The sequence below is a fragment of the Rhinatrema bivittatum genome, chromosome 18, assembly GCF_901001135.1.
Source record: "Rhinatrema bivittatum chromosome 18, aRhiBiv1.1, whole genome shotgun sequence".
NCBI classification, from domain to species: domain Eukaryota; kingdom Metazoa; phylum Chordata; class Amphibia; order Gymnophiona; family Rhinatrematidae; genus Rhinatrema; species Rhinatrema bivittatum.
Window position 1 is genome coordinate 41,251,991 of NC_042632.1, and position 19,844 is coordinate 41,271,834.

General features: G+C 44.7%; 2 protein-coding genes across 4 annotated transcripts in view; both read right to left on the reverse strand.

The window, feature by feature from the left end:
• The window catches only part of SOX30 (SRY-box transcription factor 30), a 37,112-nt gene that overhangs the window by 11,827 nt on the left and 5,441 nt on the right, over nt 1-19,844 (reverse strand). For both annotated transcript variants that reach the window (XM_029583390.1, XM_029583389.1), the window contains exon 2: nt 13,065-13,304. In XM_029583390.1, the coding sequence (XP_029439250.1) occupies nt 13,065-13,302 (238 nt within the window). In that variant the 5' untranslated portion in view covers nt 13,303-13,304. The remainder of the gene's footprint in view (nt 1-13,064; nt 13,305-19,844) is intronic.
• Nucleotides 1-19,844, reverse strand: part of THG1L (tRNA-histidine guanylyltransferase 1 like) — a 42,194-nt gene that overhangs the window by 3,020 nt on the left and 19,330 nt on the right. Inside the window, exon 7 of one of the 2 annotated variants that reach the window (XM_029583392.1) lies at nt 13,191-13,304. The exons of the other annotated variant lie outside the window; for it this stretch is intronic. The gene's annotated coding sequence lies outside the window, so the exon portion shown is untranslated. Of the gene's footprint in view, nt 1-13,190; nt 13,305-19,844 lie in introns of those variants that run through there. 2 annotated transcript variants of the gene reach the window in all.

A 19,844-nucleotide genomic window follows, 5' to 3' on the forward strand; every position in this document is an offset into this window, starting at 1 on the left:
ATGACCCATTTGGCCGCTTTGCAAATGTCTTGAACTGAGGCAGAACAAAGATGAGCTACTGAAGTTGATTTTGCCCTTATCTGATGGGCTTTCGCCTTAGCAAGCAAATGTATTCCAGAATGTGTATAGCAAAAGGTAAGACAGTCTGAGAGCCATTCAGATAAGGCTTGTTTTTGGACCGGCAAAACCCGCTTTGCCGAATCGCAAGAGATAAAGAGTTGTGAAGATTTTCTAAAGGCTTAGACCTTTCTAAGTAAAATAACAAAGCTCAGCTACATTCCAGGGTGCGACAAGTCTGTTCAGTTTTGATAGGATGAGGTTTTGGGGAAAAATGGAGGAAGTTCAATGGATTGATTTAAATGAAATTGAAAAACAACCTTTGCTAAAATCTTGGATAAGTTCTCGACACTACTCGATTCTTAAAAATCTGTGTATATGGAGCATAAACTACTAAAGCGAGAAGCTTGTTTATTCTGCGTGCAGAGGTTACTGCTATTAGGAATAATAATACTTTCCAGGATAGGATTTTGAGTTCTGCCGATGTCAAGGGCTCAAATGATGAAGTCATCAATTCGGCAAGACCTTTATTGAGATCCCATTGAGAAGGAGAAATCTTTATGGGAGGATGAAGATGGTAAAGGCCTTTGATGAATCTAGCTACAATTGCAGCAAGGGAGACGTTAAATAGCTGAATGGATCAGCTTCCTTGCTGGCACAAGTCAAAAATCTTTCTCATTTGAAGTTAGATGAATGTCTGGTGGAAGGTGTCACTGATGCCAAGATTAATTCCCTCATCTGCACAGGAAATGGCAATAATTCCACTAATTGGCTTCCAATATCCAAGCAGTCAGTGCAAAAGACTTGAATTTGGGTAAAGAACAGAACCTTGGTTTTGTGTGAGCAACAATAGAAGGTGTATTGGCAGAGCAATAGCTATTCTTTGTAGCCATGGAAACCAAACTTGGCAAGGCCAAAGAAGTGCTAAGAAGATCATTTTTTCCTTGTCCTTCCTCAACTTGAAGAGGGTTTGTGCTATGAAAGGAATGCATAGGCGAGATGTTTGTCCCATGAGATGACAAAGGTATCTTTTGCTAGAGCACTCGGATCTGGCATTTTTGAGGAGAAGTTTGTGATCTGATGAACCTGCAAACAGGTCCACTTTTAGTGCTCCCCATTTTGAAAGAGATAGTTTACCCTGTTGGGGTGAGGAGACCCTCTTGTAAGGTTGCAGCCGATGGCTTGAAGAATCTGCAAGGGTACTGAGTTTCCCTGGGAGATATATAGCTATTAAATGTATCTTTCTTTTTGCTATTCAATATCTCGCATGCTTCTTGGTGCTGCAGACCCCATACTTCTTTGTTTGTTCACAGTATATGGCTCCTTGATTGGTTGTTTGACTTTGAAGTAATGTTCCCTGTATCCATTATTGGGAGATCAGCAGAGCTTTGAATATGGCTCTGAGTTCCAGGAGCTTTATATAGTAAATATTTTTTTTGAATAGTCCAAGTGCCCTGTGAGCAAGTTATATTGACATGGGCATCTCATCTTTGCATACAGTCATCTATCTGTATGCATCTGCTGTAGTTGAAGAGGATTCAAAGTTTTGACCACAAAAATAGTTTAATGGCTAGGTCCCCTAATAAAGGGATTGGGTTAGTGGTTTCGTGATCTGTACTTTGATAGTCGTCAGCTGCGTGTGATTCCATCAACGTCTTAAATACGCCTGGGCTTGCCTTGTGTGAAGGTGAACAAGCGGGGCTACATCTGACCATATGACCTAACATTTTCAAGAAGGTCTGTCTAGCTGGAGAAGTTTTTATTTGTGTCATTTAGGTTTCCATCCTTTGATGAGGGAGGAAAGCTTTGCCTTCCTTGGTGTCCATCAAATCATCCAAAAACCCCACTCCAAATTATATCCAAAATCAATTCTTTCCTATATTATTATAACCCTTCAAAACACTCAAAAAGACTTCAAAAAAACTCTTAAGAAAAATTCAAAAACTTTATTCTTCTAAATTGAAATATTTTTCATCAAAACTGGGAACAGTCCACCACTCTCGTGGCCAAAAATGGCTTAAAAACCGCTCACGGTAACCCAATATCTCAAACTGGTAGTAGCTAAATAAACATTACTAAAAATATTCTTCAAGAATTACTTCGACTTTGTTTCTAATGAATTTAAAGAGATGATGACTACTTAGCTGAATAAATGCTGTTAAACAATGGACTGAATGAGACGCTGAACGGAAATTCTTGGAAGCGTTTTTTCCCTGACGTTGCCAGGTTTCGAACAGAATTCTTCTTCAGGGGTAACAGCTCACCAAGGCCTGGATTTTCTAAGGTCACAGACCTTACAGAATCAGGCGTTAACGGGGGGCGAAGCGGGGGGTGGGCTTGCGAAACCTATGCAAAAACCAGCAGCGATCGCATCTCCATAGTGCAATCGCTGCCGGCTTTCGCACCCAATAGCGCCATCGTAAAAGGTGGCGCTATTGGGCGCGCTACTGGCAGCGAAAAGGGTTCTTACCTTTTCGCCGCCAGCCAAGTTTTTGCCGCGTCCGCCCCGACGATGCCCCGACTCCTCCTCTTCTGGGGCCAACTCCGGCGATACGATATGAAAATGACCCCCCAAATCACCAAACACGTCTCCATGCACAAAGGGCCGGATTTTAAAACCTATGGGGTGGATTTTAAAAGGCCTGTGCGCGTAAATCCTTCTGGATTTGCGCGCACAGGGCCCTCGCGCACCGGCGTGCCTATTTTGCATAGGCCGCCGGCGCGCGTAAAGCCCTGGGAAGCGCGTAAGTCCCGGGGCTTTCGAAAAGGGGTGAGGGAGGCGTGTCCGGGGGCGTTCCCGAAACGACGCGGCGTTTTTGGGGTGAGCCCGGGGGCGTTGCGCCAGCCCGGGGGCTTTCAGCAAGCGTAACTTTGCCGACAAAGGTGGGGGGGGGGGGGGGGGGGCAAAGGAAAGTTCCCTCCGAGGCCGCTCCGAAATCGGAGCGGCCTCGTGCGCGAACAAAAGTACGCGATCGCGTATTTTTTTAAATTTTTATTATTTGTTTATGCAATTTTTACAACAATTATTTGACCGTAAATATACAAATCAATATTAGGGCATTCAAAAGACAATATGAAAATAATAATAATCTTATGATTAAAGAAACCTCTACTTAACCCTGTTATAAGGAATCTGAAAATCCTAGGTGTAATTTCTAAGGGAGCAAAATAAGAAATAAATTCAAATATAAGGTGAATTAAATGTCACTTACTAACTGCCTAAGATCAACCTGGGTATATATATCTTATTTAACCAATCTAGAATCTAAGAATTTCCTTGTATATATTTCTGAATAAACTCGATTCCTTCCTAGGATCCAAAACAAAGCCGCGCACACAGTGCGTCGGCACGCATCGCAGGGGGAGCCGGTTTTAACTTACCGGCTCCTCCCCTTTGATGACGTCGAGGGGCGCAAACCAGGAAGTGGCACACCAGGCGGCAGCTCAGAGTCCGGCAGGTAACAGTTTTGTGGTAAAAGGAATTGTAGAAAAACGCTTTATCCTTCAGCCTCTATCGCCTCTCACTCCCCCGCGTATTTTTTAAAGATCTACCCCTATGTCATGAAAAAGACCCCCCAAATCACCAAACCCGTCTCTGTGCATACAGGGTCGGATTTTAAAACCTACGCACGGCGTACGGAGGCGCGAAGCGGGGGGACGGGCCTGCGAAAGCCAGCAGCGATCGCATCTCCGTAGTGCAATCGTTGCCGGCTTTCGCACCCAATAGCACCATCGTAAAAGGTGGCGCTATTGGGCGCGCTACTGGCAGCGAAAAGGGTTCTTACCTTTTCGCCGCCAGCCAAGTTTCTGCCGCGTCCGCCCCGACGATGCCCCGACTCCGGCGATACGATATGAAAATGACCCCACAAATCACCAAACATGTCTCCGTGCACAAAGGGCCGGATTTTAAAACCTATGGGGCGGATTTTAAAAGGCCTGCGCGCGGAAATCCTTCCGGATTTACGCACGCAGGGCGCTGGCGCGCCTATTTTGCATAGGCCGCCAGCGCGCTTAAAGCCCTGGGACGCGCGTAAGTCCCGGGGCTTTCGAAAAGGGGCGGGGGAGGCGTGTCCAGGGGCGTTCCCGAAACGACGCTGCGTGCCCGGGGGCGTGCCCGGGGGCGTTGCGCCAGCTCGGGGGCTTTCAGCAAGCGTAACTTTGCCGACAAAGGTGGGGGGGGGGGGAGGGCGAAGGAAAGTTCCCTCCGAGGCCGCTCCGAAATCGGAGCGGCCTCGTGCGCGAACAAAAGTACGCGATCGCGTATTTTTTTAAATTTTTTTTTATTATTTGTTTATGCAATTTTTACAACAATTATTTGACCGTAAATATACAAATCAATATTAGGGCATTCAAAAGACAATATGAAAATAATAATAATCTTATGATTAAAGAAACCTCTACTTAACCCTGTTATAAGGAATCTGAAAATCCTAGGTGTAATTTCTAAGGGAGCAAAATAAGAAATAAATTCAAATATAAGGTGAATTAAATGTAACTTACTAACTGCCTAAGATCAACCTGGGTATATATATCTTATTTAACCAATCTAGAATCTAAGAATTTCCTTGTATATATTTCTGAATAAACTCGATTCCTTCCTAGGATCCAAAACAAAGCCGCGCGCACAGTGCGTCGGCACGCATCGCAGGGGGAGCCGGTTTTAACCTTACCGGCTCCTCCCCTTTGATGACGTCGAGGGGCGCAAACCAGGAAGTGGCACACCAGGCGGCAGCTCAGAGTCCGGCAGGGTAACAGTTTTGTGGTAAAAGGAATTGTAGAAAAACGCTTTATCCTTCAGCCTCTATCGCCTCTCACTCCCCGGTTTCGCGTTGCAGGGGGAGCCGGTTTTAACCTTACCGGCTCCTCCCCTTTGATGACGTCGAGGGGCGCAAACCAGGAAGTGGCACACCAGGCTGAAGCTCAGAGTCCGGCAGGTAACAGTTTTGTGGTAAAAGGAATTGTAGAAAAACACTTTATCCTTCAGCCTCTATCGCCTCTCACTCCCCCGCGTATTTTTTAAAGATCTACCCCTATGTCATGAAAATGACCCCCCCAAATCACCAAACCCGTCTCTGTGCATAAAGGGTCGGATTTTAAAACCTACGCAAGGCGTACAGGGGCACGAAGCGGGGGGCGGGCCTGCGAAAGCCAGCAGCGATCACATCTCCGTAGTGCAATCGCTGCTGGCTTTCGCACCCAATAGCGCCATCGTAAAAAGTGGCGCTATTGGGCGCGCTACTGGCAGCGAAAAGGGTTCTTACCTTTTCGCCGCCAGCCAAGTTTTTGCCGCATCCGCCCCGACGATGCCCCGACTCCTCCTCTTCTGGGGCCGACTCCGGCGATACGATATGAAAATGACCCCCCAAATCACCAAACATTTCTCCGTGCACAAAGGGCCGGATTTCAAAACCTATGGGGTGGATTTTAAAAGGCTTGCGTGCGTAAATCCTTCCGGATTTACGCACGCAGGGCGCTGGCGCGCCTATTTTGCATAGGCCGCCAGCGCTTTAAGCCCTGGGACGCGCGTAAGTCCCGGGGCTTTCGAAAAGGGGCGGGGGAGGCATGTCCGGGGGCGTTCCCGAAACGACGCGGCGTTTCGGGGGCGTGCCCGGGGGCTTTCAGCAAGCGTAACTTTGCCGACAAAGGTGGGGGGGGGGAGGTGGGGGGAGGGTGAAGGAAAGTTCCCTCCGAGTCCGCTCCGAAATCGGAGCGGCCTCATGCGCGAACAAAAGTACGCGATTTTTTTAATTTTTTTTAATTATTTGTTTATGCAATTTTTACAACAATTATTTGACCGTAAATATACAAATCAATATTAGGGCATTCAAAAGACAATAAGTAAATAATAATAATCTTCAACATGATTAAAGAAACCTCTACTTAACCCTGTTATAAGGAATCTGAAAATCCTAGGTGTAATTTCTAAGGGAGCAAAATAAGAAATAAATTCAAATATAAGGTGAATTAAATGTCACTTACTAATTGCCTAAGATCAACCTGGGTATATATATCTTATTTAACCAATCTAGAATTGAAGAATTTCCTTGTATATATTTCTGAATAAACTCGATTCCTTCCTAGGATCCAAAACAAAGCCGCGCGCGCAGCGCGTCGGCACGCGCCGCAGGGGGAGCCGGTTTTAACCTTACCGGCTCCTCCCCTTTGATGACGTCGAGGGGCGCAAACCAGGAAGTGGCACACCAGGCGGCAGCTCAGAGTCCGGCAGTTAACAGTTTTGTGGTAAAAGGAATTGTAGAAAAACGCTTTATCCTTCAGCCTCTATCGCCTCTCACTCCCCCGCGTATTTTTTAAAGATCTACCCCTATGTCATGAAAAAGACCCCCCAAATCACCAAACCCGTCTCTGTGCATACAGGGTCGGATTTTAAAACCTACGCACGGCGTACGGAGGCGCGAAGCGGGGGGGCGGGCCTGCGAAAGCCAGCAGCGATCGCATCTCCGTAGTGCAATCGTTGCCGGCTTTCACACCCAATAGCACCATCGTAAAAGGTGGCGCTATTGGGCGTGCTACTGGCAGCGAAAAGGGTTCTTACCTTTTCGCCGCCAGCCAAGTTTTTGCCGCGTCCGCCCCGACGATACGATATGAAAATGACCCCCCAAATCACCAAACATGTCTCCGTGCACAAAGGGCCGGATTTTAAAACCTATGGGGCGGATTTTAAAAGGCCTGCGCGCGTAAATCCATCCGGATTTACGCACGCAGGGCGCTGGCGCGCCTATTTTGCATAGGCCGCCAGCGCGCTTAAAGCCCTGGGACGCGCGTAAGTCCCGGGGCTTTCGAAAAGGGGCGGGGGAGGCGTGTCCGGGGGCGTTCCCGAAACGACGCTGCGTGCCCGGGGGCGTGGCGCCAGCCCGGGGGCTTTCAGCAAGCGTAACTTTGCCGACAAAGGTGGGGGGGGAGGGCGAAGGAAAGTTCCCTCCGAGGCCGCTCCGAAATCGGAGCAGCCTCGGAGGGCTGGATTTTAAAACCGCACGAGGCCGCTCCGAAATCGGAGCGGCCTCATGCGCGAACAAAAGTACGCGATCGCGTATTTTTTTAAATTTTTTTTTATTATTTGTTTATGCAATTTTTTCAACAATTATTTGACCGTAAATATACAAATCAATATTAGGGCATTCAAAAGACAATAAGTAAATAATAATAATCTTCAACATGATTAAAGAAACCTCTACTTAACCCTGTTATAAGGAATCTGAAAATCCTAGGTGTAATTTCTAAGGGAGCAAAATAAGAAATAAATTCAAATATAAGGTGAATTAAATGTCACTTACTAATTGCCTAAAATCAACCTGGGTATATATATCTTATTTAATCAATCTAGAATCTAAGAATTTCCTTGTATATATTTCTGAATAAACTCGATTCCTTCCTAGGATCCAAAACAAAGCCGCACGCGCAGTGTGGCGGCGACGGCACGCGTCGCAGGGGGAGCCGGTTTTAACCTTACCGGCTCCTCCCCTTTGATGACGTCGAGGGGCGCAAACCAGGAAGTGGCACACCAGGCGGCAGCTCAGAGTCCGGCAGGTAACAGTTTTGTGGTAAAAGGAATTGTAGAAAAAACGCTTTATCCTTCAGCCTCTATCGCCTCTCACTCCCCCGCGTATTTTTTAAAGATCTACCCCTATGTCATGAAAAAGACCCCCCAAATCACCAAACCCGTCTCTGTGCATACAGGGTCGGATTTTAAAACCTACGCACGGCGCGAAGCGGGGGGGCGGGCCTGCGAAAGCCAGCAGCGATCGCATCTCCGTAGTGCAATCGTTGCCGGCTTTCGCACCCAATAGCACCATCGTAAAAAGTGGCGCTATTGGGCGCGCTACTGGCAGCGAAAAGGGTTCTTACCTTTTCGCCGCCAGCCAAGTTTTTGCCGCGTCCGCCCCGACGATGCCCCGACTCAGCCGATACGATATGAAAATGACCCCCCAAATCACCAAACATGTCTCCGTGCACAAAGGGCCGGATTTTAAAACCTATGGGGCGGATTTTAAAAGGCCTGTGCGCGTAAATCCTTCTGGATTTGCGCGCACAGGGCCCTCACGCACCAGCGTGCCTATTTTGCATAGGCCGCCGGCGCGCATAAAGCCCTGGGACGCGCGTAAGTCCCGGGGCTTTCGAAAAGGGGCGACGGAGGCGTGTCCGGGGGCGTTCCCGAAACGACGCAGCGTTTTGGGGGTGTGCCCGGGGGCGTTGCGCCAGCCCAGGGGCTTTCAGCACGCGTAACTTTGCCGACAAAGGTGGGGGGGGGCGAAGGAAAGTTACCTCCGAGGCCGCTCCAAAATCGGAGCGGCCTTGGAGGGAACAGGCAGCGCACGCTGGGCTTGGGGTCGGATTTTAAAACCTACGCACGGATTTTAAAACCTACGCACGGCGTACGGGGGAGCGAAGCGGGGGGCGGCCCTGCGAAAGCCAGCAGCGATCGCATCTCCGTAGTGCAATCGCTGCCGGCTTTCGCACCCAATAGCGCCATCTTAAAAGGTGGCGCTATTGGGCGCGCTACTGGCAGCGAAAAGGGTTCTTACCTTTTCGCCACCAGCCAAGTTTCCGCCGCTTCCGCCCCGACGACGTCACGACTCCTCCTCTTCCGGGGCGGACTCCGGCGATACGCTATGAAAATGACCCCCAAATCACCAAACATGTCTCCGTGCACAAAGGGCCGGATTTTAAAACCTATGGGCCAGATTTTCAAAGGGATACACGCGTACCCTCTGAAAACCTGGCCCAAACTCCCGCTGCGCGCGCTGAGCCTATGTTGAGTAGGCTCGGCGGCGCGCGCAAGCCCCAGGACAAGCGTAAGTCCTGGGGCTTTCCTGGGGGGGGGCGTTCCGGGGGGGCTTGTTGCGGCCGGCGCGTCATCGGGGGCGTGGCCGCGGCCTCCGCACCAGCCCCCGGACCGGACCCTGACGCGCCGGCAGCCGGCCCAACGCAGGCAAGTTACGCCTGCTTCGAGCAGGCGTAACTTGCCTGGAAACTCTGGAAACTCGGGCTACTGGCAGTGAAAAGGGATCCCGAGCACAGCGGCAAATGGCTGCTGTGCCTGGAGGCTCCGGCCGCGCCCTGCACCGCCCACTTCCCGCCCATGCTCCACCCCTTTTTGCAAGCCCCGGACTTACACTTGTCCTGGGGCTTTACGTGCGCCACCGGGCCTTTTGAAAATAGGCCCGGCCCGCTTAGGGCTTTTAAACCTGCCCCAAAGTATTTTTCGTCAACTTCATCTGTACTACTTTTATTTTCTCCATTTCAAAGTTCGCTCGCCGAGCGCTGCAATACACCTCTTTCAAAAATGGCGGGGAAAAGCACTTCCAAGTATTTCCGTTCAGCGTCTCATTCGGTCTTCCTTTTATCGAGATGCCACATACAAAGAGGAAAGCTAGAGTGTAAGAGCTTTCCTCAACTCCAATTGCGCAAATGAATCAACCACAGATAGAGGACTGTTTCTCAAGAACGCCTTCATCTACGCCGGATGCAGTCGCAGGAGGAATCGGCCAGGAGCAGGCGCTGAGCTTCCAGACTTACGAAACGTTAAGTCCCGGCGCTCCAGCAATAGCAGAGCCCCCATCTGGTAAGAGAGAGTTAGAGCCTCATTATCAGGACTCTAAAATAATATCTGTATCCATCTCTTTAAATTCAATGGAAACAAAGTCGATGAAGTAGTTCTTGAAGAATATGTTTAGTAATGTTTATTTAGCTACCACCAGTTTGAGATATTGGGTTACCGTGAGTGGTTTTTAAGCCATTTTTGGCCACGAGAGTAGTGGACTGTTCCCAGTTTTGATGAAACAATATTTCAATTTAGAAGAATAACGTTTTTGAATTTTTCTTAGAGTTTTATTGAATTCTTTTTGAGTCTTTTGAAGGATTATAGTAATATAAGAAAGAATTGATTTTGGATATAATTTGGAGTAATGTGGGTTTTTTTGATGATTTGATAGTTAGGATATTACCTACATTTGTGGGCTTGGGAGCTGGTTTGTTCCTTTGTGTCCAGGCAAGTTCCTATGAACTCCAATTGAGATGTTCTTCTGACAGAACCTGAACAGAGGCATTTGAAGAGGTTAAGGAGGAAAATTAAGGAGGAAAATTAATGTGATAACCTCAATGAATTATTTTTAAAATCCAGTAGTCCATAGTTTATAAGAGACCATTGAGTATAAAAATGATACACTCTTCCACCCACTAGAAAACTTTGCATAGGAAGAGAGTGGGCTGAATAGAAGTGGTCAAAATTGAGGATCAGGTTTCTGCGTGAATTGCTGGGTAGGCCTCTGCTGGTTTTTTTCTCTGGCATGGGGTCTTACTTGTTGACGTTGGGTTTGCTGTTTGCTTTGGTGATATTGGTATGGTTGGTATCGCCTGCCCGCTTGTTGATGTTGGAATTTCTTTTGATAAAACTCATTTGTAGTAGTCACTGACTGTGTTTGTAATGTGGAGCAATGATTCTGAATTACATCCACTTCTCCTTTTACTTTGTTGCTGAAACTATTTTTGCTTGTGCATGGGGCATCTGCCAGTTTATCGTGCTCATCTTCTTTTAGGGATGAAACTTTTAGCCATGCAGGTCTTCTGGAACTTATCGCTACTGCTGTGGCTCTGGAAGATGTGTCAAAAGCATCATATCCTGACTGAATTAGGTGTTTGGTACATTCTTCTGCATCACTGATGTGCGGAGCAAGAGTAGTTTGAAGATCCGAAGACGTAGTTGTTATTTCTCTTATTTTTTGTAATTTATTATTCAAGTACTGAACCATCTGAAATTGGTGCACTGATATCCTTGATTGTAACATAGCTGACTGGAACATCTTTTTCCCTTCTGTATCCAGTAATTTTGTGTCTTTTCCGGGGGATGTGCCGGAACATGTGTTAGATTTTTTTGTTTTCTTTTGAGATGCCTCGGCTACTGCTGAATCATAAGACAGTTGGTTCTTCATGTATTCTGGACATTGTTGCACTCTATATTTCAAATCTATTTTCTTATCTACTGGAAGAATGGGTGGAGGCATCTGCAAGATCTTCGACTGAAGGTGCTGAAGTCTCTTATGGATGGGCACTGCGTTAGCTTGTGCAGGTGGCTGTATTATCTGTGAAATGCCAGGAAAGTCTTCATTATTGGACTTGTTTTTCTCCAACGCAAATGGGATAGAATTTGTCATCTTTTGTATAAATAATGAGTACGACATGTCAACTGGTAGCACAGTAGTACTTGCTGGCTCTGGTGATAGGTCTGATAGGAATTCCTCTGAACTTTCGAACGAGTCCCATGCTTGATCTGAATGCGAGAATGACTCCTCATCTGAATCAGAAATAATTATCACCTCCTCATCTGAATCAGAAATAACTATTGGCTCCTCTTTTGCATATTCATGAGATTTCAGTGAAATCTGTGTTTTAGGACGCTTTCGGTAGGCAGGAATTGTTGACGGAGAAGATAAAGTCGAAGTGAACTTTTGTATAACAGGCTTCTTCATAGTCGGTGAAGGTGAAATTAATGGTAATGGTTTCATATAATTATGAACAAATTCCAGCCACATTTTTTGAACAAAAGAATGGCAATTTGGATGAAGTGATGAACTATTTGATTCTGGAGGTGATGATACCGAAGAGGATTCCTTGCAAACAGGTTTTACTCTGAAGGTTGTCTGTGTTGTAAGCTTCTGCCCAGAGGTTGAAGGCATAGAGAGCATGGACGTCTCAAGCAACTTTGGCACGGATGCTTTGGTGTTGACAGTAGATGGAGCCATGGTCTTAGTCTGGTGCTGCTTTGAAAGAGTGAATGGTGCCATAGATTTCCCTGCCAAATGTGACTCGGAGCGGTGTTTCTTTGAAGGCGGTGCTAATGATGACTTTTTGCTAGATCTTTTATGGTGCTCTTTCAAACTGTTCAAGTCATGGCTATGGTGCTTCGGAGTCTCTAGGATTTTTGATTTTGGCACTGGTCTCTTAGAACCCTTTGCTTCCTTATCCAAAGGAGAGGAGAACCGATACTTAAGTTTACGATCTGTACAGGAGAGTGTTTTAGGTGACACTCTTACACATGCTGAACAGTTAGCTGTATCATGATTGGGTCCGAGGCACCTGATGCAAATATCATGCAAATCTAAGCCAGACACTTTATGCTTGCATCTCAAACAACATTTGAAAGGTTTTTTACCTGACCTGGAACTTTTTTCTGACATGGTGAGGCTAGGAATAAATGATGAAAAAAAAAATATGGTTTGGAGGCGGCTTAATAAAGGAACAGAAAACTCAGAGGGAAACTCCAATACTATGTGAAAAAATGCAGCAACCAGCAAGAGAGAGAACAAAATGTTCTATCCACCAGAGAGGAAGAAAAAGGACTGAGAAGACTCGCGCAGTGGTGCGTGGGAACACCCACGCACGCTCAGAAGGACTTCAAGATCTTTCTGAGCTCTAGAGAGAGCACGTTCTGTTGGTGCGATCAGATGTTTATGTGTATTTATCCTGCGGGTCCCCAGGGAAACAGAGCTACATGTGATGTCACAAAGGCTGCTATGACAAATGCCTATGTTAAGAAACAACCAGGTTACAGAGCTTGATATGCTCATTAGTCAAGCAAATGTGTCGAGTGCCTTGGCCATCACACGTCATCATTTCTACAAGTGGTCTCCTGAGCACTCTTTTGAGAACACGCAAACAAAAACAATGTGGTTTTGCCCTAAAACATTTTTTTTAGCATGGCCCTACTGATTGCCATAAGAAACTCTTGCATTAATGTGAGAGGTGAAACCATCTCTGTAGTTTTTGGAATTTAGGTTTTCCTGTTTTTATTGTACCTTGTATGTGTAAGAACCTCTTAATTTAAATAAAAGAATATCATGGACAAGATGACTGATACATTCTTCATCTACATCATCTACATTAGACTGGATCAGATGTTTTCTGTCGTTTCCCATATTCATCAGTTGTGTAGTCAACAATCTGAATTAAATTTATGACTAAAATGTAAAGAAAGAAAGAAAGATTTTCCTTACCAGGGAACTCCTCTCTGTGTTTTTCTTTAATCTTTTGGGCCTCATCGTAATATGGCTTCTTTTGATCCTCACTGAGTTTGTTCCACTCCAGCCCTAGCTGCACACTGATCTCTGCATTGTTGGCAGCTGGGTTTGCTTTGGCTAGTGCTGGCCGATGGATCCTTGCCCAAACCATAAAAGCATTCATTGGCCGCTTTACGTGGCCATTCCTGTCTTTACTAAAGGGTGTATCAGGCATACCTACGTAACACAATCAAGAAATGGATAAAGACGTTATTGATGTTGGAGTCCTACTTGTTCTACAGGGGCCTACAAAGGCAATGAATGTGCTTTTAGCTGGCTCTGATTAATTTCTGTTTAGATAGCCACAGACTAGCTAACTCCAGGCCATTCAGCAATAGCTGAAGTCACTTTAGATTTTCAAATTCTAAGCATCCTTTGATAGAGAAGCCTGTTTTGCTTCTTCAAAAACCTGAAGAAATCCCAGAATGCTTAGAAAAATTAAATGAATACTCTTGATTGGCTCGCGCTGTGTTAGCGGCCTTGAAGGAGCTGGCGACTCTGTATCACCCTGGAAGTCAAATATAAATAATTATATATATATATATACACATTTACGGTAACTGACAATGTACAGAAATACTGTAAGTGATTTATTTCCATGCACACACACACGTTCTTCTAGTTCTCCTTGTGCATGGATTAGCTGCATACCTGCCAACAGCTGATAAATCATGGGCGAGACACAGAGGGAGCTGTCATGTCTGCTACAAGAATTGATTGGGAGCCTTTAGGAGGGAAACAAGGAACCAGGGCCCACAGGGAGACCCGGGCAATTCTGTATCTAATGAAAAAAATGAATACATTCGTCTTACATGTCCCTCTTTCTCAATTAAGGCCGTGAAGGAGAAGTCTGGCAGATATAGCAGAGACATCACTGATGGAAGGGGTTTTTCAGAGGGGCCTGGAGAAAACCCGTATTAAAGAAATGGTGGTGAAGCATCACTATAGACCTGCCTCCAACCTGCTTCTCGAGAAGGGAATGGCAACGCATTGCTGCTTTGCCATCAGGTTTTCGGGAATCCTCCTGATGAAGGGGGCTGGGGGATGAATAACAGCGGCTTTTTTTTTTCTTTTTTTGTAGATTTGACTGCAACCTTTGAGACCGTTCACCATGGCTAGATGCTTGACCCAGTTACGGTCAGCTACACCGAGTGATATAGTGCTCGGTCGGATTGCCTTCTTTTTCATGTGGGCGCCACCGGGGTTCAGCCCTGCCACCCTATTTATTTAACCTTTATACGGCAGCATTGTGCTATATTGGGGTGAAGGGACTGCGATACCATTGTTTTAGGGCTGATATTCAGGTTTCTTACTAGTCACTATATGAGGCCTCGAGGAACTAGGGCTGATCAACAATGGATTGAAGATTATCTCCCAATGGTTATGGGAAAATAAATTTCAGTTAAATACGAAGCAGACTGAGGCACTTTGGGTGGGGAAGGAGCAGCCTAATCATGTTTTAAAGATCATTCTAGCAATTTAGTACGGTCATCAGTATGCAGTTTAGGGTTATTGGTTAGACTCTGTGCTATCATCTGAGGCTTAGACCACCTCGCTTGTTAAGTCAATGCTACAATAGCTGTGTCCTTATTTGTTCAGTTCTCAAATCCTTCACGTTATCTAGACTGGAGTACTGCCCTTCTACATATACAGGTTTACCTCAGCGGACGGTGAGGAGATTGCATCTTACAAAATACGGCCGCTACAGTCTTGTGTGGGTCTGGCTTAGAGAGACCATTTTGTTATTTTGCATTCCTGTTTGAACATCATTGTAAATTCAAGGTATGATCTAGGCCCCTGGGTTTTATGCGGCGTGACCGACAGTTTATATCCCCACCAGAAGTCTTCAGTCCTTGCAGGCCGTTCCTTTTGTGCGAGAGGTTTACCTGCAAAAGGCTAGGAAGAGGGCTTTTCCAGTTATTGCAGGGAATTTTGGAATGGTCTTGACCTGGGGCAGGGAGAAGCTTAGAGAATTATTATCGGTACCGCAAGACGGCTAAAAGCAGCAATTTTTCTGGGAGGCATTTCAGTTACTGTAAATTTAGCTCCTGAGGAGAGGGTTTCAAATTATATTAAAATAAGAACTTGCTTCTTGCAGCCGGATTGGAATGTGATAGTTGCTGCTCCCAGTTTTACGTAAATGGGTGAACAAGCTTTATGCTAAACATGCATTTATGATGTGTGGTTATTAGCAATTAATAAGTGTTAAAGTAAAATACAAAAGGCACAACGTTATGTAAGAGTTGTTGGGCTGGTACATAAAAGGTACTGTAGTCTGATGGCCTTTTGCTAGTTATCACTGGGCAGCAGGAATAATCATTTGCAATTATATTTTTTAAAATGTTGCACCTGTTCCTTCCATGGCTCCTTCATATTCGTTTGTCTTTAAAGAGCAAGTCCAGAGAGGACCATCCACTACTGTCCCATAGCTGCTCTGCGAGTGTTTTTAAATTTAAAAAAAAAAACCAAAACTTGCTTTCATGAAGATTTGGGGGCTTCCTTTCAGGGGTCACATCTAACTCCTGCGAGGCTGCTGAAACGCCACTAAAGCTCTGCAGTGGCTTAGAATGCTGGATGTATGAATTGTGTTAACAATTCATATATACAAGTTTATTTAATTGTTTTTACACACAATTTCTAGCCCACCAAAATTACCACATTTTATTCATGGCAGAATACAGTACATAAAAACAGCAAAATATACATTAACAAATTACATTCAATGCATTTTTATATATGATGTAAGGTTTATATTGATCACAGCTGGTTAGTACAATACAATCCAATACAATCCTAAAGTACTATACGAATACGTTTCCTCACTTACCAAATCAGCAGCCCCTGACATCCCAGATGAAGTAGCCAAATCCAAATGTGAGGAACTTGCCACATTCTTCCAAACTAAAATAAACAATCTACTATCCAAGTTCACTAACTCCTCATCTAATTCCCTCAACCACTCTGAACTTGACTCCAACCAAACAAAGACTAGCAACAGCACTAAAGTTCTCTCCTCCCTAGACTGCACCTCAACACTTGAAATAAAAATTCTCATCAAGAAAGCCAAACCCTCCACACACCCATCTGACACAATTCCCACGAAACATCTACTTACTATACCTAATATTATTGCTAAACCCTTAACAAACATCATTAACCTGTCCATTAACTCTGGACAGGTACCTGTCCCTCTTAAACAGGCAATCGTCAAACCTATTCTAAAGAAGCCTAAACTTGACCCCTCTGATCTAGCTAATTATCGCCCCATCTCCAATCTCCCATTTATTTCTAAACTCCTTGAAAAAATCGTCAACAAACAACTTACAGAATACCTCGAGGATAACCACATCCTTGCCCCCGCTCAGTACGGTTTCCGGAAATCCCATAGTACTGAGACTCTTTTACTCTCCCTTTCAGATCATATTCTTAAAGGTTTCGAGAAAGGGCAATCCTATATCCTCGCCTTTCTCAATATCTCTTCCGCGTTCGATACCATCAGCCATTCTATTCTCCTAAAGCGCTTAACTGAAATTGGCATTACAGGTGTTGCCCACAATTGGTTCAACTCCTACCTTAGCAACAGAAATTTCAAAATCCAGCTAGGAAATCATGAATCCAAGGCCATTCCCCTCAAACACGGTGTCCCTCAAGGTTCATCCCTTTCTTCAACCCTTTTCAATATTTACATCCTACCCCTCTGTCACCTCCTTTCTAGTCTTAATCTCCCTTATTATGTGTACGCTGATTACGTTCAGTTGCTCATACCAATCACCGACTCTCTATCGAAAACCATGGATATCTGGAATGACACTCTCCAAGCCATAAACAATCTACTTTCATCCATCCATTTAGCCCTAAACACCACAAAAACTGAAATTATGTTCATCTCACCTCAAAACCAACCTAACCCCCCCCCCCCCCCCCCCCCCCCCCCCTCTATCTCATATACCATTCGCCCAACACGTACGTGATCTGGGAATCATTCTTGATGGTCACTTCACGCTGAAGAAATTCATTAGTAATATATTAAAAGAGGGCTTCTTTAAACTTCACACCCTAAAAAAACTTAAACCCCTACTACATCCCCCTGACTTCCGTACAGTATTACAAACCACCATCTTCGCCAAAACCGATTATTGTAATTCCCTCCTCCTCGGCCTACCGAACAATGCCATCCACCCCATTCAAATACTGCAAAACACTACAGCCCGGATACTGACCAATTCACGCAGACATGACCATATCACACCTGTTTTAAAAGACCTGCATTGGCTCCCAATAGCATCCCGCATACAATACAAGGCTCTATCTCTTGTCCACAAGGCTTTATACAACCCTGAAATGAATTGGTTTAATGAATCTTTCCGCCTCCACCAATCTAATAAGCCCACCAGACACCCACATCTCGCCACCATGCCCACCCCCTCTCCTAAACTCTACAAACTAACTTCCACAAGAGCCCGTGCACTCTCGATCGCCGGGCCGACCCTCTGGAACTCAATGCCAGTCAAACTACGGCAAGAAGAATGTCTAAAAACCTTCAAGCGGAAGCTTAAGACCTGGCTTTTCACTAAAGCATACACCTAACTTCCCCTTCCCTCTCCACCTTGCAACCCTCCCCTCCTTTCCCTCCCCACTCCTCCCTCTTCCCACCCCTCCCCCTTCTCAAATTCTGCCCAAATATATATATTTCGTACCCTCCTATAAATGTACATATTGTATATAATTGCAATTCTTGGTTACAATTCTTAATGCTATTTTCCCCATTATATCTCCCCCCCACTAAATCTCTCTTTTGTTAACCTGTTATGTTTGTTCGATGTAAAGCGCTATTCCAGGCGTCTGTTTGCGTTACACTGTGAACCGATGTGATATCATTGATGAATGTCGGTATATAAAAATTTTAAATAAATAAATAAATAAATAGTATTCCCATTCTAGTGCCATGCAGTCACAAATGACATCACACATCTTAAACCTTATTGGTCTATATTAGCTGTGATGTCAGAAGTGACCTCACATGCATGAATCAAGCAGTTCTCAGTGTGTGTGGATTGATTTGTGACAATATTTAGAGCATGGTAGCCCAGAGGGGTGCAGAAGAATTACAAGAAGCTGCATGAAGCATTGCAAAAATTAGCTTAGCAATGCAAGTCTAGAGATAAAGTGTACGGCTACTTGCTGTGTATATTTTTTGAAACACCGAGCAGTTTAGGAAGGGTGCAGTTTGCTTTTACTGACAGATCAAATCAGGGTTTTTCACGTTACTTTTATGAGATGATCGGACATTTTATATCAGCAGCAGGCAAAGATTACGCTAGGATGTTTTAAAGGCATACAACTTAATTTTATTTTACTTTTATTTTTTTAATATAATTTTCTTTTTATGATTCATTTTATATTACTTTTTAGAGTTAATTTTGTGCAATTATTTTTAAAGATAGATTATTTATGTTTAGGAATTGGAATGTTTTATCTGATTTCAAATGTTGTTTTTTTTTTTATTTATAATTTTTACTGCTGTTAGTAAATTTAAAGACATGAGCAATAATAAGATTATACAAGTCGGTAAACAGCTTATAACAAATATGTGCTAGAAATGTACATCATACATTGCAATGTCCGTCCCCCCCATCATGCTTGATAAGAAAGGTAAGAAAAAAATGCATAGAAATGCATCGTTCCAGTCAAGTAATAGACCTTAGGATTTAGTCGCTTCTCCATTCAGAAAGAAAGTAGTATCCCATGAAGAGCTCAGTGTCACAATTAAAAGGCCAGACCCCCTCCAGACAATGTATGGTTCCCAAATAGAATTGAATTTGAGAAGGCAATAGTTTTTCAATGCTGTAAGTCAAATGTTATTTTAAACGCGTAAACCATTATGACTGTTAGAATATCGGTATATAACAATTTCTAAACAAATAAATATTGTATTTTACTTATACTCTCCATTGCACCTGGTGAAACTAAATTACTGTCACCAATCGCCATCTCTGGCGCACAAATACTCTTCCTGTGGAAAACAGAATTTAGAAAGCAGAGCTCCATGCCAGTCTTGTCTGCTTTGAGCTCTAACAAACTTTCTGCCCGGCTAAAAAGGAAATCAAAGATGGAGCACTGGTTTCAAAAAAAAATTAAAGATGGGTGTTTTTGTGTTCTATTCTCTAAAAGCAGCTGCTGTTCCTTTGGTAACAGCATTTAGAAGGTGAGAAATCTGCTACCATGGATACTACCACACAAGTTGTTACATTAAATAATAAAAAAAAAAAACCAAGTCAGCAATCTTGGTTAAACCATTATCATGCGCTGTTTCACAATGTATCTACTCTTCCTCAGAAAGGTAAATGTAGTTCACTTATACAGACTTTACGCATATTTCCTAAAAACTATTGTGTCGGGCCCGGGCACTGGTCTCGTATAATTGATGAAGGGTCAGCAAAGCTTTGCGATCAGAAGAGATTTACCCTAGGAAGGGTTAGACAGGGAAAACAGATACGTTAGTCACTGGCATGTGTCCTCAGCTTGTGCAAGTGCATTGAATCTGTGGAAAGTTAGACAAAATCGGCCACATTTTTATTCCCCCTGCGCGTGGACGGGCCTTGAGCGCATCTTCAAAGGACCCCTGTTACGCGCCGAAGGGCCAGGCCCAGATAAGGGGGCGGACGGGACTGGAGGTGGCCATTACAGCGGCTGTTTGCAAGTTACTACTGCTCCAGT